We start from the raw sequence: 23,618 nt of genomic DNA on the forward strand, positions 1-23,618 counted from the left end.
GTTTGTATTCTATGTATTACAGACTTTCTTTTCCTCTCCACTCAATCCTTGGCAGGATAAGAGAGCCACAGTTGTCTTTTCTGAAATAAAAAACCAAAACGGTAAACAGTGAAGTTTAAGGGGAAGGAAAAATGTAAAGAAAACAGTGCTTTCTCCTGCCATCTGCTTCTTGGACCCTTTGCAGTTCTGCCCATCGCTGCTTCTTGGGGCCCTGCCTGGAGAGGAAGGGAGCAATGGCCCCCTAGCCAGGATGGCTGCTGCCTGGCTGTTCCCAACCTGCTGGCCAGAGCCAACCTGTTGGGTTCAGAGGTCACTAATGCTTTTTAGTAGCCTAAGAAACCCCAGCGGAACACGGCTAGGAGTGTCCCACTCTGAATCTTCCAAATGCTTCAGAAAATAGACAGTTTGTAAATTTGCTTCAGGAAGAAAAATTAAAATAGATAATGATTGTATGCGGAGTTATCTTCACAGACATCCAGCAAAATTCCACTTCTTGGCAGACAACAGGTAGTACAGGGAAGAACTAGGATTCCCCTCATTTTGTGGATTTCCTTTTTTTGTTGGGGGAGGAGGAAATCATCTTTAAGGCTCTGGAGAAAGAACCCAATTACAGACCTAGGCAATGTTCAGTTATATTACTTCTATTTAAATAGAGGAATTGGGATGACACAATCGAACACTTTAACCCCCTTGATCACTGAGAAGCCATTTGATCCACTCTTGTGCCTAGAGAACCATCCTAAGCCATCCCAGACCAACGAAAATATTCTCCTCCTTGGAAGACACCGCATTTCAAGACCCCAGCATTGCAGAGGAGATGCTAGCAGGTTTCTTCAACACATTGTCTTAACTGATGTGAGAATTATTGTTGGCTGGGAGGCACTTTATGAGCATGTTTCAGCCTTATTATGCCTGGTGAAGTTTTCTCTTATTCCTCACCTTGGCCTTTGCGGCAGGGAATACTTGGAAAGTTAATAATCACCTAGAATTACATGCAGTCTATGAGCCAGCACCTTCCCTCTTCCATTTCTTTTCCTTTGTGCTGTCAGCTTGTTTGGGTCCATAGCAAGCAATTCGTTTCTCTCTTGAAATCTCCTGTTTGTATCATGAAGATGGCACAGGACTGGGCATGGTTTTGTTTTGTTGTACATAAGGCCATTGTGAGTTGGAGCCAACTCAGTGGCGACTAGCAACAAAAACAACAACAAATTAATAACAGAAATCATCCTTCCTGCTCACCAGTGCATTACTTATAACAGCAAAAAACTAGAAGTAGATATGGCCTGCCTTTTGATGAAAGACTATGCAGCAGCTGTACCACTAAAGAATATTTGATGACTTGAAAAATACTTAAGATAAATGAAGGGGGGAAAAACAAGTTATAAAACAGTATGGACAGTATGATCCTGTTTTGCAAACAAATGAGAGAATGAAAGAAAAGGAGAGAGGAGGGGAGGAGAGGAGGGGAAAAGACTGAAAATAAATGGACCACAATGATACCGGCAGTTGTCTCAGGCAATAGGATTATGTATGATTTTTATTTTTTTCTTTTTTAAATATTTACCTAAATTTCTACAATGAACATGTATAATATTTTTTTTATTCTAGCAAATTTCAAACATACAAAAGTAAAGAGAATAGTGAAATTAAACTCCATGTACCTGTTACCCATCTTTAACCATTACCACCTTATGACCAATCTTGTTGCATCTGTATTCCCAACCACTCTGTTCCTCAGTATTCGAAGCAAATTCCAGAGATCATTTGTAACTATTTCCATGGCAAGTAGATTTTTATTTTTTTTTAATTTTTTTTTTAAGTTACAAGCATTCCTTACCTTGTTTACTAAATTTTCTGCCCTCTCCTGATTTGCCCAGATTAAAAGCCCTTCCACTTATAGCTCATCCTGCAAATGAATGTAACAGAGCAAGAAGGCCTGGAATCTCCTGGAATTGGATGCGAGCTTCCTGAGGGCTGGAGTTTGGCCAGGCAGTCTGCCTGCAGCCCTGTCTGCTTTGCTTCCTCAGCCCTTTGCCCTTGAAGATGGAGCTGATAGCAGGCCCATTTCACAGCCATAGGGAGCTCTTTGTTCTGATTTTATTCTTATTCTGGTTTCCCTGGGACCGACTGTTAAATTTGTTAGATATCAACTTGTGGGATTTAGGAGTATGGGATATTCACATGACTGACTTGAAATCCCACCTGTATGGCCTGTCTGTGTTTCTTGAAAAGTTGCTCTTTGAACAAAGAAGAAAACTACCTGTTCTATTTAGGGTCTTGATATGGACACTGCTTTGAGAAGTGGAGGTTTTGAGTTGCTCTGTTTTTCCCCTAGCATGGCACATTGCTATGAGAGGCAGGCTGACATTATCCAAAGCTAAGGAATGCCTTTGTCATCAGCGCAGGTATTTATTTGTTCCAATGCAGCGTACCAGGCTGGGTTCAGAATGAGAGAATGCCCCTGCCTTTAATTTCTCATCTTTACCCAGAGATCTAGTATTGAGCCTGGTTATACTTTTCTTTGGTCAGACCAATGGTTTGTCCCATTACCACATTTACTGCTCTCCCAGGACTTTCTAGAAGTTGAGTCTAAGTTGTTTATTCAGAGATTATACAGGTAGAAGTGATGAGTGGTTTAGACTGGAACTGTGACTGCTTTCCTGTTCTTCCAGAACAGAGTGCCTTGGCCTAGGGAGACAGAAGAGGGGGATTGGGCAGGACCTCTGTGTTCGAAATTGATGATCGTCCCTTTGGTGTTCTCTGTGACTTTCAGATTAAAGATGTTACTTGCACATTTGACCTTGGCTGGGTACATCTTGGCTCCCCAGGATTCTCTGGGCTGCTTTCTCTGGTCAGCCAGAAAATTAAGATCTGTGCAACTCAGTACATTTCCCTTCTTGCCTCAGCTTCTTGCTTCCAGCCCCCTAGCATTTATCCTTCATATCCTCTAGGTAGACTTTGATCTGTTTTAATCCTGATTGTCTAATATTGCATCACGTGCTGCATTTTTGAAGCATTGTATATCCTTTCAGAAATAGGTGGCTATTAAGTCTTAAAGCAAACAAAGTCAGTTCACATGGTGAGTAAAATTTTTTTGGCATAGATTGAGACCCTGTTCTTCCTGGCAAGAGCATCCTAATCTAAAATGGAGACCACAGTCCCAGAGGCTACTGGGGCAACTTCATGCTGGCACGACTTTCTGCGGGAATACAAATTCTGCGGACCTCTAGAAAGAAAATAAGAATTGCTGCCCTTGTTTGATGAAGCCTTGGTGGTTCAGTGGTGGAATTCTTGCCTCCCATGTGGGAGACCTGAGTTCGATTCCCAACCAGTACAACTCATGCACAGCCACCACCTGTCAGTCAGTGGAGGCTTACATGTTGCTGTGATGCTGAACAGGTTTCAGTGGAGCTTCCAGACTCAGATGGACTAGGAAGAAAGGCCTAGCGATCTACTTCTGAAAATCAGCAAATGAAAACCCTTTGATCACAGTGGTCATGGGAATGGCGCAGGATTGGGCAGCATTTTGTTCCGTTGTGTATGAGGTTGCCATGAACCAAGGCTGACTTGACAGCAATTTACAGCAACTACCTTTGCTTTGCCACGAACCACGTACTGGCCGTTTCCATTATCCCTGAATCTCACAACAGCCCTGCAATGTGTTGGTGGTGGTTGTTCCCATTCTACATGAGGAAACTGAGTGTCACAGGGATTAATTGCACTTATCAGTGGGAGGTACAGCCAGGATTTGAAGCAGGTCTGGTTAATTCTAAAGCCCATGCCCTTTCCATTAGCGCGTGTTCAGGTGCTTTGGGGAGCGGCATTCATGCAGTGTAGGCTGAGGAGCACTGAATGTAGAGTCGCGTTGGCCTGATTCAAGCTCTGCCTCCTTTGCTACTGACTGGCTCTGTAGAGGCCATTGGCCCTCTCCGGGCCTCACTGTGCTCATCAGGAACGTGCGAGGAGGTGGGCTTGGATCTCTAGGATGCCTTCCAGCTCTGTGGTTAGTGCCACTTTTCGCAGAAGGCTTGGTCCCAGCACTGCCCCCTTTGCTCGTTGATTTTGTTCTTTGGCTCCGCTGGGTCAGGCCTGAGCCTCAGGGCCAGCAGGGGCTGCTGCAGATGCTATAAAGGGTGGCAAGTTCTCCAGTGCCTGGAGTCAAGCACCGCTATGGGAAGCTTCCCCCTGTGCCCTCCCCGTCCCCAGTCCCCCCCGGAGTAGATTTGGTTCCTTTTGACTTGCCATCTGATTTCTTTCAGATCTCAGATGTGTGTCGTTTTTCCAAGCATGGGCGGAGAAACTTAGGAAGTTGCCTTTCTGTCCTCACAGAAGGCAGCCCCTGGCACCTTCGTGTCCCCTGAAGGGGCTCCTCCCGCTCTCTGGGTATCTGTCTCAGCATGGGTGAGCTGCTTCTGCTAGTAGATCACACTGCAGAGGTCTAGGACTTGTCAGTCCCATGCTGTCTGCTCTTCTTCTGCTTCCGGGTCTTTGCCAAACACTGTTAAGGTATTCAATGCCCTGTGGCCCACCACGGCTTAGGGCCTGTGTACGCAGGCCCGCAGACCATCGCCTACACAGGGTTATTGTTGGAGGCTGTGAGGGTTCCCCTTGGCTTGCTATCTTGCAGATGGTGCATTTTGAATCAGTCGACTGTTTTGGCCTCTAGGTGATAGTTCAGCTCCACGACGCCGTGGTTTCCTTGTTGTGCCGTCTGCCTGTGAGCTGTCCTCTGGGCTTCATTGCCCTGCTGACAGCTGCTCTTTCTGAAACAAGGAGTGGAAACTGGCTGGATGACAATTCATTGTGGTCAACAAGGCACATTTGAGAATGTCTGTTTCTTTTTGTCCTCTAGTCTAAACCAGTCATGTGTGTGCTTTTCTACCTCTGCTTTAGAAGGTGTCTTCGCACGCTGGCTGCTCACCTGACTGATGACGGCAAGGACTGTTAGGAGGCCCCTCTGACGGTTCAGTCTATAGTTCCGTGTTGTTGTTGTTAGGTGTCGTCAAGTAGGTTCCAACTCATAGCGACCTTGTGTACACCAGAACAAAACACTGCCCAGTCTTGCACTGTCCTCACAATCCTTGTTATGCTTGAGCCCGCTGTTGCAGCCACTGTGTCGATCCATCTCGTTGAGGGTCTTCCTCGTTTTCACTGACCCTCTACTTTACCAAGCATGATGTCCTTCTCCAAGGACTGGTTCCTCCTGATAACATGTCCAAAGTACGTGGGACAAAGTCTCGCCATCCTTGCTTCTAAGGAGCATTCTGGCTGTACTTCTTCCAAGACAGAGTTGTTCGTGCTTCTGGCAGTCCATGGTGTATTCAGTATTTCCATGCCTGGTGGTTAATGTAAACTTTTCATTTCAAGTCGCTGTTGTTGTTAGTTGCTGTCGAGTTGGTTCTGACTCATGGCAACCCCGTGTATAGCAGAACAAAATGTTGAGCAGCCCTGCGCTATCCTCACATTCATTGGCATGCTTGAATCCATCATTGTAACCGCTGTGCCGGTCCATCTTGTCGACCCTCTGCTTCACCAAACATGATGTCCCTCTCCAGTGACTTGGTCTCTCCTCATGATGGGTCCAAAGCAAGGGAGTCAAAATCTGTGATGCGTATCAGAAATAAATCACCAAGGCTTTCTTCCTAGCCTTTCTTAGTCTGAAAGTTCCACCGAAACCTGTCCACCACAAGTGACCCTGCTGGGATTTTAAATACCAGTGGTATAGCTTCCAGCACCTCAGCAACATGTAAGCCACCGCAGTATGACAAACTGACAGACAGGTGTTGGCATTTCAAGTTAGGGGCTCCTAATTGCTTGAAAATTCTGTTTGGCAAAGAGAAGAGGAAAGAGGCATTTGTTCTGGGGCTCTTCTGGCTCTCTTCTCTCCCAGCCTCCACCCTTGGCCTCTGTGTTGCAGCCTCAATGACCTTGAGTCAGTTATTCTGACTTATGCAAGGCCCTTTGCATATACTATTTCCTCTGCTTTGAATACTGCTTGCTGTATTCCTGCTTTTCGTTTTAATGTCTAATGCATACCTACCTATGTTTCAGACCCCAGCTTCATTGTCTATTTGCCAGGGAAGCTTTCCTGATTGATTCTCCTGACTAGGTCAGAGTCCCAAACACCAGGTCCTTGGTCACATCTATCACAGTTGTACTTTTATTTTTATTTGAGACACTACTTGAGTGATGCCTACTTCCCCTTTGAGACAGTAAGCTCCCTGAAGGCAGGGACCTTGTCTCTTTTCTCACCACTGTGTATCGCCAGCACTGAGCTCACTGCCTGGCATATAACAGGCCCTGGTTAAACATCTGGGGAATAAACAAATGCTGTGTTCTCACAGATGCCTCTGTGCTTCTGAAAGTTGAAAAGTACCCAGGTCTGCCTGACTCCAAGCCATCCATCCTTCCATTATTCCAGACTGCCTCTACTTCATTGACAGAGCCCCCTACACACCCATTAACACAGAACCAGAAGTACTGTGACTAGTCACAACTTTCCAACTCAACGAGTATTTACTGAGTGCCCAATATGTGCTCAAACAGTCCCAGGTACGATGAAGGAAACTAAAGAGAGATGGAAAAAAGTCCTTATCCAAAGGGATTTGTTTTGAGCTTGCACATCCACTACAAGGTAAATAAAACAACCTGTGTGTAAACATTAGGTTGGACCATATAAAATGATTGATATTTGACTGTTTTCTCCTACAAAGATGGAAAATACATACAGCTCAGCCTTACACATTCCGAAATTTTCTTTTCTTCAGTTCAGACTGGGCTCTACCATAGAGTCCACATTAGGAATGTTCTATTGCATAGTTCGGAATTTGGGCTCAAGGTGAATATCTATATCCTGAGTCACAGGCCAAGACTTCTTTTCTCCAAGGAAAAGAAATACTTCCCTTTAGCCCTGATTAAGTTTAACCACAAAACAGATTTTTTAAAGAAGATTTTCATTGCAAAGTATGGATGGAAGCAAGAAAAACAAACTACTAATGAAAGTATGTTTATTATTATAACCAAACCAAACCAAACCCATTGCTGTTGAGTTGATTCTGACTCATAGTGACCCTATTGTTATAAAGCAATGCAAATGTGCTACAATGTCAGAATGATTTGGGAGGCCAATCACAGAGAGAATCTAGCCTTGTTGTTCCTTCTATGTTGTGTGGGAACTAAGACTTCTCAGTCCCCAAGCTCTGATCGACTGGTGGACCTTCTGGCTGACTGGCCAGGTCCACCCCTTCCTTCCCCACTTCCCCCCCGAAACTTCTCCTCTCTCTCAGTGCTTGCCTGAAAGGTAAATGCACAGAGTATTTTGTTTTTACTTTTAAAATTTGTGGAGTACTGACTGTGTGCAGGACGCCCTGCTAGGTGCTCTGGGGGACATACAGATGAGGAGGCCCCAACGCCGGTCTCTGTGAACATCACTCTCACAGGCAGATTGTGTACAGCCATCTAAGATACCAGCCAGAGTCCACAGACCCTATGGAAAGACTGGCTTCTTAGAACCCAGTGGCTGAATGACCAGTTACAGTGTTCCTACTCTACAGGGGTCACCTTGGTCCCTTTGCCTTCCCTGGGTTTCAGTGAGGCGCGGATGCTAATAATGCTATTGATTACCATTGGCTGAATGCTTTCTGGGAGCCAGGCTCTGTGCCAAGCACTTTACAGGGCTTATTTCACTTCATCCTTTGAAGGTGGTTTTACTGTCTCCTTTTGAGGAGAAAACGAGCCTAGGGAGGTTGAGTTACTTCCTGAAGGTGTTCCGGCTAGAAATAGAGCCAGAGATAGAAATTGTATCCACATGTCTGGTCCAAAGCCAGGGTGCTTAACCTTGAAGTGAGAGTGTTTGCTGTCTTTTGAGGTCTCACAGGAGTGGAGAAGGAGGAGGTGTGCGCTTCCACAGAGAGTAAACCAGTTGCCGTCGAATCAACTCAGACTCATGGTGACCCCATGTGAGTCAGAGTAGAACTGTGCTCCATAGGGTTTTCAATGGCTGATCTTCAGAAGTAGATCACCAGGCCTTTCTTCCGAGACACCTCTGGGTGGACTCAAACCATCAACCTTTCGGTTAGCAGCCTATCACGTTAATCATTTTCACCACCCAGGGATTCAAAGAGAGCCAAGTCCTAGTCTAAGGCACCATCACAATTACCTGCATGACACAGTTGGCAGCTGTAGAACAGGACTGAAGCAATCCTGGGGGAAGACGGTGGCATGTGTCTGGGGCGCTACAAGGTTGCAGTTTGACAGAAGCAGTAATAATAGGACTCTGTCAGCCCCTGAGATTTTCCAGGGAGATCACTAGTACTGTGTGTGATGATGGGGCCGCCCTTTAATTGAGCCTGTTTATCTTTGCCTCTAGTTTTCCTGTCTATAGAACGGGAATTCTGATAGTCTGCCTTCTCCTTTGTAACCCAGAGGGCAGCGAAGAACCATTGGCTCTACTCTTACACGCAGCAGGTAGTGCTGTGGCACGGCGGTGTTCTTCAGATAGTGGATTTTTTTCAGCAGTTGGGGGAGCACAGGACTGGTGACTCTTCATTGACAATTGGGGCAGGTGGGTTGTGTTGACACCTGGCCTGAGGTCCCTCTCACTTGGGTGACTGTTAATTTGAATTAAACTGACCTGAGCTTCGTAGACAGGTTGACTAAAGCTCACCAGACCGAGCGATTTAAAGCCAGTGTTTCTGCACTTGTCGAGGCTGCCTCTCTGGGACAGTGTCTTTATTCCAGGACTCCCTTCTGTCTGAGCACTGTCCTCCAGAAGGCGTGTCATGAGCGTTGTCTCTGCGAGCCAGCCAAGGTCAGCTGCGCCAGCCCACATTCCTGCAGACATCCCCTGTGTTTTTTTGACAGCTGAGTGTGATATCAGCTCTTTTCCGATTCCCAGGAATCGGGGTCCCAGGCCCTCCTTTTCGCTCTCACCCAGGGTCGTCCCTGAGTCCGCCTTTTTCACATGTCATGCTCTGCCGTGGTCCATGTGTGCAAACAAGTTAATATGAAATGGATCTGGGGACCCACAGGCTTAATATGAGCCAGTTGGGTGATTCAGCTGCCAAGCACAGCATGTGTGCTACAGGCTAATTCAAAGTCTGGGAGGGCTACAACCCCACCCTGCTTTGCTCGCTGTAGTTCAGACCACTTCCAGGGAAGGTCTGCTTCTGGGGCTGTGCTTAAGACAGATGTTGATAGCCAGAGAGCCAAGGGGGCTGAGTGGATGGTGCAGGGCATAGAAACACATCCTCTGAGGGGCAGCTGAAGATTAACAAGGAAGAGATGTGTTAACTAATCTCAGAAATCATTATAGAGGAGGGGACAGTCTCCTTCTGGCTGTTCCAAGGGATGAGCTAGTGTAGTCACAGGAAAGCAGGTTTGGGTTCAAGGTAGGGAAGAATTTTCTAACCAGGAGAGCTGTTTCCCTGTGGAGCAGGATGCTAGAGGTGGCCATGAGTGTGTTCTCGGGCCCCATCCCTGTGTGTTGGGAGTGCCAGAGGAATGATCCTTGTCCTGGGTAGGAGGCTGGACTAGATAAGCTCTGCAGTTTCTTCTAAACTTCAGATGCTATGTATTTCCTGTAAGTCTACCCGGTAATAGGTCCTGTAATAGCCCCTTCTAGTCTGTCTTTTGGAGTCCCTGGGCAGTACAAATAGTTAACACACTAGTCTGCTAACCAAAAGGGTAGAGGTCCAAACTCACCAAAGGCACCTTGGAAGAAAGATCTGATGATCTACTTCTGAAAAAGCAGCCATTGAAGAAGCTGTGGAGCCCAGTTCTTCCCTGACACACATGGTGTCACCAGGAATCAGAGTCAACTCAATGGGAACTGGTTTTTTAGTTTGCCTTCTGTGGTTCTCAGCAGTGCACCATCTAAGCTGCATTTGTATTTGGCCACCATAACCTTGAATTCTACCATATGCATTCAGTTTGTTTGCCAAGCACAGCTCCCTTGAGCTGGTGCTTAAAAAACCTCTCCCTTGCTCTTGTTGGCTTTCCCATCTTACCATGTGGGTAAAAGTCCAGGTGGGTGGGGGAGCTGTTCAAGGAGACCCAGGGGAAAACTGTGAAGCTGGGGTAGGGGGAGGATGAAGCCAGTTCTTGGCTCCTTAAGGTGACTTTCCTACTTTGTCAAAACTTGAAGCTGCTTAGTGTGACTCCTCCCAACTCCAACAATCCAAATTACCCCACAGGCTGGAGGCTCATGTCCTCAAACTAGAGAGACCAAGTCCTCTGATTCTTAACCCTTGTTTCTCTCTCCTCCCAATCCCTAGACTCTCTGGGGCCAGATGTTGGAGTTGAGCAAGGCAGTGGGTCTGTCTTCACTCTTGGGAGGAGCTAATTTTTATTTATTGCCTCAAAGAATGGAAAGTCATAGTCCTCCATCTCCATTCCTGCTTCCCCTTTTCATGGACTATTCCACCCACTTCTCCATCACACAGAGTCCTAGATCCCCCAGCTAACGTCAAGGCTTGGCTGGCCAGACCTCCCAGCAGCCATTCTGTACTAACTGTCCTGGCTCCTCTCCCACCCTTCCACCCCACCGCCCAGCAGCTTGTCTTTGAAAGCCCTCTTGTCCTCCTCATCACCTCTACTTAAATTTCCATTGCTTCTGTCAGATCTCAGCCAGATGACAGATGAAAAGTAATTTGATTAAGCAAGTTTCCATGGAAGCTATCCGCTTAATGTTTCCCATATTTATAGATTTAAAGGAAGATATTTGTTAGATTCCAAAGCATATTAAAAAATTGAGGGAATTGTGGGCAATATGATTGAAGACTTCTAAATGTTACAAGGGAGGTTTTTTTTTCTACCCAGCCCCAATGTCATGAATTTATTCACTCATTATTTCTTGAGTGCCCAATATATGCCAGGTGCCATACTCTTGTTATCCAGGGGTTGGTCCCCGTATCCCTCCCTCTCTTTCATTGGCTCAAGATCTCTGCTGCTTTCTGAGGACAAAGTTGAGGTTTGGCCACCAATTCCCCATTGAGTTTCCACCCTAAGAAAGTCATTTCCTACCCCAGCCCTGGTGGGACTGGTTGGTCCTTATAAAACTGGAGGGTATGCCACAGATCTGACCACTTCCAAGGAGCCATGTCTGCCTCTGGGGTCATGCTTAAGACAGATGTTGCTGGCAAGAGAGTTGAGGGGGCTGAGTGGATGGTGCAAGGCATAGAAACCACATCCTCTGGTGGGTAGCTAAAGGCTAACTAGGAGGAGATGTGGATGGAATCAGATATTGGGCTGTTAGTGATGGCTGCCCAGCCACTTGTTGCTTCTGACATATGTTCAGAGGCCACAGTTGGTTTCTTTTCACATAGTATGGCCACCTTCCCACATAACCTGCTCCCCACTTAGAACAGCTGGAATAAACATGGGTCACCAAACACATTATCCTGGAATGGCAGAACGTCAGCAGGTGGCCAGAAGAAAGGTGAGTCTTGGACTTTGTCTGCTTGCTTAGAGTGTGTTTAGGAAGGGAAGGGCAAAACTTTGCAAATCCTCAGTAGCATTGCCCAGAGCGAATGGGCAATAAGGGAGAACTGACAGGTTGAGACTGAATGGGTGCTGTTGGTGGACCAGAGAAGTAAGATGAAAAAGATAATTCCAAGGTGTCTAGACAGGGCATTTGATGGTCCCATTGTCAGAAATGGGGCAAGCTGGAGGAGCAGTTGATTTGGTGGAGGGGCATGGTGAGGCAGCTGCAGACACGTTGAGGTCCAGGTGATGGCAGAACGTGTTGGCTTTTGGTAGACATACAGGAGTAAAGCTCAGATGAGAGATCAAGTAGGGGGTATCATTCGTGGGTCATCCTTGTGGATCCATGGACCTGGATAATCTCCATGGGACAGTGTTACATTTGTCCTCATGTAACTGCTGGGAGAGGGATGTGGTCAGCAGGCAGCCAGAGAGGCAGGAGAGAAAGTCAGGCGAGGTCCCAGAAGCCAAGGGCAGGACAGCTCAGAGGAGGCCCTGATCAGCTACAGAGAGACGACAAGAGTGAGGCCTCAAGGAGACTGTGGGATTGGTGACAGACCTCAGAGTGTGGCTTTCAACCTGTGCTGCACAACCTCACCTGCATCTCAGCCCAGTTACATGAGAACCTCTGGGCATCTGACAGTGCGGGGCTGAGGGACACTGCCTTAGAGAGAGAGTGGGGAGGCCGTGTGAAGGGAGAGGTCAGATTATAAGCAACTGGGGGCGGGGTAATAGAGGCAATGAATCCATTAATCTTAAAAACGAGAGAGAGAGAAAAAGAAAAGTGATGAGCATTTGGCAGAGTAGCAAGATCAAGAGAAGAGTTATTATAAGTGGGCCGTAAGTATATTTTTAGACACATGGGAAGGAAGCAGAGAATGACTGGTAGAACAAATTCTCCAAAGAAGGTGGAATCTGCAGGCTGTTTCCTCAGGGAGGGAGGAACAGTCTTTCCTTTGGGACAGTAAAAGCAGAGAGGCCAGGAGGATGAGCCAGGATATTTGAGATGGAGAGGAGGGTACTGTATCACAGGTGTCGCAAAGGCTGTGGAAGCAGACATTGTGAGCCCCTGAGAATGGAAGATGAGGGAAGTTCTGTCACACATCCTTCTTAGTGATGAAAGAGGTGAGGTCATCTCCTGAGGGAGAGCAGGAACTGGCAGGTGGAAGTGGAAGCTGATCTTGTGGTGAATTTGATACAGAGTTTGCCAACGTCTGATTGAAAAAACAGAAGTTAAGTGCATGGCAAGTCCTGGCCAGGCAGGCTAGTCCTGGCTAGTTCTGTGTGTTTCCGTTCCGTTCCTCCCACCACCCACGTTGTCATCTCTGAGGGCTGACCTCTGTCATGTTAGATGAAATTGATTTAGTTTACATTTTGTTTTTCTCAGAGATACGGAGAAAAGCCTAGCTAAATAAATAGATCTTTTTCTTTTCCTTTTAAAAACAGAGAGTTGTTTCCTATTAAAATTTAGAAAATGCAGACAAGTAGAAAGGAGATAAACATCCCCCATAAGCCTACAACCTAAAGATAAGATTGGCATGCTTCTAAATGACAGATTTAAATAACAGTTTTCAGCTCCCTGGAAAGGATGTTGACATTAACTATCAACTATTGACTGTTTACTACATACCAAGTACTAAGCTGGGTGCTCCATGTGTATCATTTTGTTTAATCCTCTCAGCAACCCTATTTTATAGGTACTACTATTATCTCTGGAGCCCTGGTGGCTTATTGGTTAAAGCACTTAGCTGTTAACCAAAAGGTTGATGGTTTGAACCCACCAGATGCTCTGTGAGAGAAAGATGTGGCAGTCTACTTCCATAAAGATTTACAGCCTTGGAAACCCTATGGGGCAGTTCTAGTCTGTCCTGTAGGGTCGCTATGAGCAGTGGGTTTTTGATTATTATTATCTCTATTTTATAAATGAGGAAGTTGAGAGGGGGAAAGATTAAGTAACTTGCCCAAGGTTCCACTGACAACATGTGGCAGACAGGGGATTCAATGCAGATTTGCCAGACACCTGAGTCCAAGCTCATAACCACTATGGAATACCACCTCTACATGAAAGAATATTTGTAAGTGGTATTGCTAGCGTACCATGGGCATTCCATGTAGAATGAGTACTTTATTGTAGTTAAATGATGTTTCTAGGCTAGGGAAGACTATTCTTAAATAGTTTTATTGAGGTATAATTTACGTACAATAAACCTACACATATTTAAAGTGTACACTTCGACATATATGTAATGAACATACCCTTCACTCTCTGAAGTTTATTTGCACCCCTTTATAATTCCTCCCTCTCAACCCTCACACATCCCTTACCCTAGACAACCACTGATCTGCTCGCTATCATTAGTTTGCATTTCCTAGAATTTTATATACTGTAGAAAAGTATATATCCTTTTTTTGTCTGGCTTATTTCACTCAGCACAATTATTTTGAGACGCAAGCATGTTTTTGAGCATATCAGTTCATTCATTTTATTGCTAAGTAGTTCCCTGGTAGCACAGTGGTTAAGAGCTGTGGCTGCTAACCAAAAGGTCAGCGGTTCAAATCCACCAGCTGTTCCTTGGAAACCATATGGGGCAGTTCTACTCTGTCCTATAGGGGGGCTACGAGTCAGAAGCAACTCGACAGCTACAAACATGATACACAACTTAAACGTCCAAAATGGATAGCTCTTCTGGCCAAGCAGACAGGAAGGAAAATTGTTTCTAATGTAAATATTCCATGGAGTCACCACTTGTGAAATCCCTAAGCCCAAAAGTCTGTGTGAATAAACATGCCCTGACTCATTCTAAGCAGCCCAGCCTCTGGACCAAGTTTGTTAACATCGTTTCCACAACAAGAGGCCATTTCAGAGAAACAGAATTATTATTATTATATGGTGCCACTTTTTATTTTGTGGAACTGTTTACATTTCAGATGTAACCTTCAGATTCAACAAACATGTATTTTGGATCTGGCAATTTGAGAGTCAACCATGTGCCAGGCTCTTTTATGAATTATTATTACACAAGACCTCTACCCTCCCTATGGCTAGCTTAGCTTTGTGGTTAAGAGACAGGTCATCTGAATCTGGCTTATCTGGCCCTTACTAGTTGAGTAGCCTTGGGCTAGTTAATCTTTCTGATCACCAGTTTTCCCATCTATATGTAATGGCAGCATATTATGTCCTTCACGTGATTTGTAGTGAAGATTACATGGAATAATGGAGGTGTTCAATAAATGTTAGGAGCCCTAGTGACACAGTGGTTAAGAGCTTGGCTACTAACCAAAAGGTCGGCAGTTCGAATCCACAAGCCTCTCCTTGGAAACCCTATGGGGCAGTTCTTCTCTGTCCTATAGGGTCGCTGCGAGTCAGAATCAACTTGAAGGTGATAGGTTAGGTTTTGGTTTCAATAAATGTTAAGATTATCATTCCTGTTTTACTGACAAGAAAAAAGAATTTTATGGTTTAAATAATGTGGTCATAGCCATATAGGTAATTAGGGCAACACCAGTGGCCAAATGCCCGTCCTCAGCACCCAGCTTTCATGTGGTTCTGTCTCTTTGCTGCCACCCCCTTGGGACGCTGTCAGGGAAGAAATGGAGACTGGATCTGGTAAATAACAGAACCAGCATTCAAAGCCCAGTCTTAGGAAAGTAGTACTTTCTTATTAAAGACAGTTTGGAAAATAATGGAAAAAAAGAGATTCCTCGTAATCTCAACCCCTAAACCATAGCCACGTTATAGTGTATTTTGTTTCAACCTCTCTTGCTCTCTTCTTAATAGCTGTATTTGTTTCCCACGTAGTTTGTAATCACACTGCGGTTACATTGCCGTATTCTTTGTTTTTTGCTTTAAATTATACAGGCTTACGTATAATTTCATACTTTTTACGAACTTAATTCCTAATGGCTGTGGAGTAGATATCTCAGTTTATTTAACTGTTCCTTTCAGAAGAACAGTCCTATCTTTCCCTTCTTCTCACTATCAGTAAAAATAATGCTGTCGTAGTTCAGAATACTTCTTGCGCATAGATTCTCCTGAAGTAGAATTTCTGAGTTGAAAGATACATCTTTCTTTAAGGTTTTTCGTTTGTTTTGTTTTGGGTTTTAAGTCAGGGTTATTGGGGTATAACTTACATAGAGTAAAATTCAACATTTTTAGGTGCAAAGTTGTATAGCCACCCCACCCCTCACAATTAAGATAAAGACTACTTCTATCATACAGAAAGCTTCCTTGTGTCCCTTTGTTGTCATTTCTCCACCCCTTGGCCCTCAGCCTCAGGCAACCACTGATCTGTCTTCTGTTCTATAGTTTTATCTTTCCCTGAATATCATAGAAATAGAATCAGACAGTTAAGTACCCTTCAAGTCTGGATTTATTCACTTAACATAATGCTTTTGAGTCACCCATGTTGCATGTGTAAGTTTGTTGTGGAGTAATATTCCATTGTTTATCTCTTCACCAGTTGATGGACATTTAAGTTGGTTTCCAGTTGCTGGTGAATATGAATAAAACATTTACACAGAAAATTTTTTTAAATTGTGCTTTAAGTGAAAGTTTATAATTCAAGTTAGTCTCTCATACAAAATTTATACATACATTGTTATGTGACCCTAGTTGCTCTCCCTATACTGTGACAGCACACTCCTCCTTTCCACCCCGGATTTCCTGTGTCCATTCAACCAGCTCCTGATCCTCTCTGCCTTCTCATCTCGCCTCCAGACAGGAGCTGCCCAGTTAGTCTCATGTATCTACTTGAGCTAAGAAGCACACTCTTCACGAGTATCATTTCATATCCCATAGTCCAGTCTAATCTTTGTCTGAAGAGCTGGCCTCGGGAATGGTTTTAGTTTTGGACTAACAGAGAGCCTGGGGGCCATGTCTTCCAGGGTCCCTCCACCTTCAGTCAAATCATTAAATCTGGTCTTTTTACTAGAATTTGAGTTCTGCACCCCACTTTTCTCCTGCTCCGTGAGGGACTGTCTGTTGTGTTCCCTGTCAGGGTGGTCATTGGTGATAGCCGGGCACCATCTAGTTCTTCTGGTCTCAGGCTGATGGAGTCTCTGGTTTATGTGGCCCTTTCTGTCTCTTAGGCTAATACTTTCCTTGTGTCTTTGGTGTTATTCATTCTCCTTTGCTCCAGGTAGGTTGAGACCAAGTGATGCATCTTAGACGGCTACTCGCTAGCTTTTAAGATCCCAGACACCACTCACCAAATACACAGAAAGTTTTATGTGAGTGTAAGTTTTCATTTCTCTTAGGTAAATACCTAAGAGTGGAGGTGCTGGCTTGATGGTAAATATATATTTAACTTTATAAAAAGCTGCCAAACTCCATCTGGGGTCTGAAAAGCTAGGGAGCAGCCATCTAAGATGTATCAATTGGTCCCAGTCCACCTGGAGCGAAGCAGAATGAAGAACACCAAAGACACAAGGAAAATATTAGCCCAAGAGACAAAAGGGGCCACTTAAACCAGAGACTCCATCAGTCTGAGACCAGAAGAACTAGATGGTGCCCAGCTACCACCAATGACTGCCCTGACAGGGAACACAACAGAGAATCCCTGACGGTACAGGAGAAAAGTAGGGTACAGAACTCAAACTTTGGTAAAAAGACCAGACTTAGTGGTCTGACTGAGACTGGAGGAACCCCAGAAGACATGGCCCCCAGACTCTCTGTTAACCCAGAACTAAAACCATTCCCGAAGCCAACTCTTCAGACAAAGAATAGACTGGACTACAAGACATAAAATGATACTTGTGAAGAATGTGCTTCTTAGCTCAAGTAGATACATGAGACTAAATAGGCAGCTCCTGTCTGGAGGTGAGATAAGAAGGCAAAAAGGGATAGAAGCTGGTTGAATGGACACAGGAAATCTGGAGTAGAGAGGAGGAATGTGTGGTCATGTTATAGGGATAGCAATTAGGGTCACATATCAATGTGTGTATAAATTTTTGTATGAGACACTAACTTGAGCTGTAAACTTTCACCTACAGCACAATAAAAAAAAAAAAACAATTTAAAAAAGCTGCCAAACTCTTTTCCAACCTTGGGGAGCCATTTTGCATTCTCACCAGCAATGTATGATGATTCTACTTGCTCCACATTCTTACCAGCACTTGGTATTATCAGGGTTTCTTTGTTTGGTTGACATTCCGTTATCTAATAGCTATCTCATGGTGGTTTTAATTTACATTTTCCTAATGGTTCATGATGTTTAGGATACTTTCATGGGCTTATTTCCATCCATATCTCTTCTTTGGTGAAGTGTGTACAAATCTTTCGCCCACAGAAAAACTTCTGTTGTTTATTTCCTTATTATTGAGCTGCGAGAGCTCTTTAGCAGTAGGAAGGTGACCAGATCCCAGATTTTGTTGTTCTGTTTCAGGGTCTGCCTGCCCCTAATGATTGTGACTGGGAGTGTGTTTGTGTAATGTTGAGGCGATAGTGACTAAATACAAAAAATGCAGAGTTCTTCCCTTTACAGACTGTATTTGCCTGTGCCTCAGTAAGAAGAGTGGATAAATTCCATACAGTGAAGCAGTAATGGGAAAAAAAAGCTAATCTGATTGACCTTAAACCAAAGTGATTCAATTAATGATTGGGTTGATGAATCATTTGATTAATGATTAATTAACGTTTGGAGAACGTTTCCTAACCCTTCAACCAGAATAGATGGAAGATCTTACCATCTACTGGTCACTTGAGAACTCTGTTCTGAGTGATTTGTGTCTGTCACGGGGACTGAAGTATTCACTTAACTGTCATTGTAGACAAGTCCAGCCAGCCAGAGTGTGTTGATGGGGTGGTAACAGTGGGTTAAAGATTGTTCTGGGGATTGAAGGATAGGTGAGACTAAAAGAGGAAGCGTCCAGGAGGAGCAGGCTTCAAGATGGAGCATGTATGATAGGCTAGAGGGAGAGGGTCCTAGGTACATGGGCCTGGATGGGCAAAGGCTTGGAGATCTGTCTCCATGCATTTAGGCTCTCCTTGTCCAAACTGCGGGGCCCTGGTGGCACAGTGGTTAAGCATTTGGCTGCTAACCAAAAGGTCAGCAGTTCAGATTCACCAGCCGCTCCTTGGAAACCTTGTGGGGCAGTTCTGCTCTGCCCTATAGGGTCGTTATACGTCGGAATTTACTCAACAGCAGCAGGTTTGGTTTCGGTTTTTGTCCAAACCGCGTCTTCTCTGAGCATCTGTAGAATCCCTTCCCAGTGGTTTTAAGAGTGTGCCACAGGTAAATATGGCAAGGGGAGGGCCTCTGGTTCAGACCATGGTGCCTGGAATCAGGCCAGTGCCTTTTCTGTTGTCCTGGGGTCAGCTTGGGCAGGAGCCAGGAAAGGTGTTGTACCCATTGGCTTTCTGTCCCTCAGGAGAAGATCGGCTGGCGAAAGGACGCACTACACTTGCTGGTGTACACAACGGATGATGTGCCACACATCGCACTGGACGGAAAACTGGGCGGCCTGGTACAACCGCACGATGGCCAGTGCTACCTGAACGAGGCCAACGAGTACACTGCATCCAACCAGATGGTGAGAGCTGGGGGCTGGGTTCGCTAACACCTCTTCTTGTGATCCTACCAGTGGTCTGAGGGCTCCTTCTGCCTTTGAAGTCTTCTTCTGGCCCTCTGTACTCACTGACTTTCTGATCCACTTCTGGGATTGAATCTCATTGTTCTGTCTTCTCCAACTGGGTTTCCAGAACTCTTCATTAATGCAGAACATTTCTCAGGGATTTTTGTAGCTGGTTCATCTTTCTGCATTGTGTGCCTAAATGTGAGAGTCTTAAGTCAAGGGAAGAGATGTCCCAGGGGAGACTGGATCATTCTCATAGGGGAGAGGTGATCTTACAGGAGGGTGGGGACTGTGCTGCTGTTGAGGTCAGAACTGGGGTAGGCATCCCAGGGTAGGAGGGAATGAGAGAAAATCAATTAATGTAATGCATCATATCAATAGAATAAAAAAAAAAATCACATAATCACCTGAATAGGTGCAGAAAAAGCATTTGACAAAGTCCCAACACCCTTTCATGACAAAAAAATACTCAGCAGACTAGGAATAGAGGGGAACTTTTTAACCTGATAAAGGGCATCTGTGAAAAACCCCTAGCTAACATCATATTTAATGGTGAAAGACTGGATGCTTTCCTCCTAAGATCAGAACAAGGCAAGAATGTTTGCTCTCTCCTCTTCTATTCACCTTTGTGTTGGATGTTCTAGCCAGTGCAGTAAGACAACAGAAAGAAATAGAAGCCATCCAGATTGGAAAGGAGGAAGTAAAATGATCTCTACTTGCAGATGATATGATCTTATATATAGAAAATTGTAAGGAGTCCATTAAAAGTGAATTAGACCCAGTAAGTTAAGCAAGGTTGCAGGATGCAAGCTCCATATACAAAAATCAGTTGTATTTGTATACCCTTGCAATGAACAATCTGAAAATAAAATTAAGGAAACAATTCCATTCAAAATAATATGAAAAGAATAAGCCAAGATAAATGTTCCTGACTATTAGCAATGGGTTCCCTGGGGCAGTAGGCTGTCTATCTGTGTCAAGAGTGCTATAGCAGGCATCCTGCATGGAATGGGAGACCCCTAAGGACTTCCACTTCCAATATTCTATGACCATGTAATTAAAAATAACTTATGCAAAATTTCAAACATAATAATAGACCAGTAACATGAACTCCCGTATACCCATCACCCAGACCCAACAATTATCAAGATCTTGCCACACTTACTATGTAATTATTTTTCAAGAATCTACACCCGCTTCCTTCCAAAATCCATTCTAGTGTCTGGCCAGAGGGGAATTTTTTCCAACTTTCTTTATGGGATAAGCCCATTTTCTCCACTTTCAAGAGATAACTAGTGCCAAAGTCTTCCATATTATCCCAGACTAATTAGTCTCATAACTCTAAGACCTTGGCTGATGAGGATCCCTGTGCCCATCATTAACCCTTAAAATCCTTAAGGACATTGTTAAACTTCCTCTTAGCCTCCTCCCTTTCCATTCCCCCCATACTCCCATGGGCCAACCTTTAGTCCAGAGATCAGCAGCCTCTTCTGTCCATTCTGAGCCACGAGCAGGACTGAGCAGGACCCATAGGGGACATTGAAAGCCCTGACTGTTGGGCATGGAAAAAGGAAAATAGGGCAAGGATATAAGGAGGAAGAGTCTAAGGGAGAGAGTAAAGATAAACAGGTGCTAATAGTAGATGGTAGGCTGTGGTGGCTCTTCTTTTTGAGGCCTCCCACTCTTCCCCTTTCCTCCAAAAGGATGGAGAACCAGAGGAGGTATGGAAAATCTCCACTTATCACATCTCAACTCTGGGTTGGGAAAGGTGGGAGGGAGCTGGAGGGTCCTTTCCTTGAGGGTTTCTTCCACACATTTCCTCAGTTTAGGAGCTTGGTCATTAAGCAGCTTTAAGGGACCACCTAAGGGAAAGATGCTTTTCATGGCAAGTGATGAGCTGCTGAGAGCATTGAGTACATGTTGGAGCCAGGTGCTAGAATCTCAGCCTGTTAGAAATGTTTCAGCCTTGACTTTTGCCTTTACCCCAGGACTATCCGTCCCTTGCTTTGCTTGGAGAGAAGTTAGCAGAGAACAATATCAACCTCATCTTTGCAGTGACAAAAAACCATTATATGCTCTACAAGGTATGCCTGAAAAGAGGGAGGAAGGGAGGCTGGTGGCCAGATTCTGGGGGCCATGCTGATCCTGAGGTGAACGGGAGATTAGAATGTGGGGTCAGGTGAAGTGGGGGGTGGTGGTGAGCAGTGTTAATAGCTCTGCTCTGCATGTGAGGGGAGACTTAAAGGAGGAGTGGAATACAGCACTGCCTCAGTCTAGTGGAAAAGTAATCGTGTAAAGGAAGCTGTTAGACATTCACTTAGCAGTGTATGCCTTTACAAGGAATTTAAACGTGTGTAATCAATTTGGAAATAGTGTGAATTCCTGTATGATAGATAGTGAAATGGAAGCACTCCCTCTAATAGGGAAGAAAAGCATAAAATGAAAATGTACAGAAAGAAAATTAAGGCATCTAAGCAGGCCACATCACTGTTGCCAGGTTTACAGAGTTGTATGCCTCGCCTGCAGAGCATGAGAGTGATCAGGGTGACTTTGGGAGACCAGTGGGCTAGTCTGGGGCAGCAATTCCAAAGAAAACAATAAGCATCTTAAGTGAATAGAGCAGCCTGTGTCTGAATCTATTCTGTCTAAAAGAAAATTTTCCTGAGTTGTCCCACGGACCGTCCATTATAAACCTCCGTAGTGAATGCATTCTTTACCACAACCATCGACAAGTCACATTCTGAACTAGAAATCTCATCTTCGTCGAACCACAAATGCTCATTTAGCTAAATGGAAAGCCCAGCTCACCTGTAACATTCTTTAAATGGGAAGGTTGTGAGAACTTAATCAGGAATCCCTCCCCATCCCACCAGAAGAGCAGCTTTGGTTGCCTCTCCATTACTGCCCTTAAGTATCCACAAAAGAACCTTTGTCTGATTGTGTTTTTCCATTGCTCTTGCCTGAGATTATCGTTGATAAAATGCCACTTCCATCTTCTTGAGTTCTCTTCCCACCTTATCTTCTTTTAGTCTAAATCAGTTTTAAAAGATGAAAACAAGAGAAGAGCGTTGTTGTTTGTTTAGTGGAAAATAACCTGTTACTGTTGAGTTGATTCTGACTCATGGTGACCCTATGTATGACAGATAATAGGATGAAACATATCCATTTATGAATAACATCTTTAGAGGGATCAATTCTACAGACCGTACTGGGTATGCCTCCAGATGTTTCAAGAGGGAAGAAATCCACTTTAGCTTCCTCAGAACAAAACACACCCTGCTCAGGGAGGACGCCTATCCAGTCCAAGGCAGGCTAGGGTGGTAGATGTTGCTGGCATTGTTATAAGTGACATACCCAGGAGTTTGTACTAATGAAAAAGGGACAGTAAATACTGCAGGGCTGCCCACTTTGGCACAGGACTTCACTCAGAAATATCCAGAGGTCTTTGCGAGGGCACCACTCTCAACTCTGCTAAGAAAAGAGGCTATATTTGAGACCCTTGGAAAGTTTCCCCTTTTCATTCATGCTAAGAGGATTGAGAGGATCCTTAAAGTTGAATCTGGGAATACCTGTGTAGACCAGGGAGATAATGGCAAGAAAATCATTAAGAATATGTTGACTTTAAAGGATAGAATTTTAGAGAATTATCCATTACATGCCAGAGGGACGGGATCTCCAAGAAGGAGTATGTCATTATGCCTTAGGTTCAGATCTTGTCAGCCCCCTTCCTCTGAGACCGACCAAAACAAAACCAAACCCACTGCCACTGAGTCGATTCTGACTCTTAACGACCCTCTTGGGTTTCCAAGGCTGTAAATGTCTATGGAAGCACCGCTGGTGATTTTGAACCCCTGACCTTTCGGTTAGCAGTCGATTACTTTAACCACTGTGTCACCAGGGCTCCTTCCTCACGGGCATAGATATTCCCCAGCCTGCTGTACCAGCGCTATTCCTCCGGGACAGTTCTTCTTGCCTTTCCTTTTGGCGTCTTCAATTCATAGTGTGAGAAGGGTGGCAGAATACAGGGCTGGGGAGCCCCTTACTGTTCTAGCTCAGTATAGCAGTGTTCTCTGCTTGATGATGTAGAAGGGCAAAATAGGCTTATTTTTTTAAATTTTTGTATGCTTTTTTTTCAAGAATTTTACAGCCCTGATACCTGGAACAACCGTGGAGATTTTACATGGAGACTCCAAAAACATCATTCAACTGATTATTAATGCATACAATGTAAGTCACTGATTTCTTCCTCACTTCCCCTTTCTCCACTGCCAACTGCATCGCCACCTCTGATCCCACTGAAGCGTCTGGAGCTGATGTGGAAATTAGGTGGGATGCACATTGTGTTGGTGCACTTGACTCTGTCCTCTCTCCCCTTCTTCTTGAGTTTGGCATCTTCCTCATTCCCTCAGGCTCATGGTGGAGAAGGCCTCCTCTTGATGCATCTCTCATCCTTCTCCCCTGCCTTACCTCTGGGATCTTGACTCTCATCATAAGTTGATCCCAGCGAGTCAGGGAATGGCTTAGTCAGACTCAGGCCCTGGGTGCGCTTGGGTTCTGACCACTGG

At 44.8% G+C, this 23,618-nt stretch overlaps 1 protein-coding gene across 1 annotated transcript in view; it reads left to right on the top strand.

Annotated features, from left to right (window-relative positions):
- Positions 1–23,618, top strand: part of ITGB5 (integrin subunit beta 5) — a 137,458-nt gene that overhangs the window by 44,578 nt on the left and 69,262 nt on the right. The window contains exons 7-9 of the mRNA XM_012554740.2: positions 18,850–19,011; positions 21,042–21,137; positions 23,191–23,280. Coding sequence (XP_012410194.1) covers positions 18,850–19,011; positions 21,042–21,137; positions 23,191–23,280 — 348 coding nt within the window. The remainder of the gene's footprint in view (positions 1–18,849; positions 19,012–21,041; positions 21,138–23,190; positions 23,281–23,618) is intronic.

This window comes from Trichechus manatus, unplaced genomic scaffold (genome assembly GCF_000243295.1).
Source record: "Trichechus manatus latirostris isolate Lorelei unplaced genomic scaffold, TriManLat1.0 scaffold00026, whole genome shotgun sequence".
Classification (NCBI taxonomy): domain Eukaryota; kingdom Metazoa; phylum Chordata; class Mammalia; order Sirenia; family Trichechidae; genus Trichechus; species Trichechus manatus.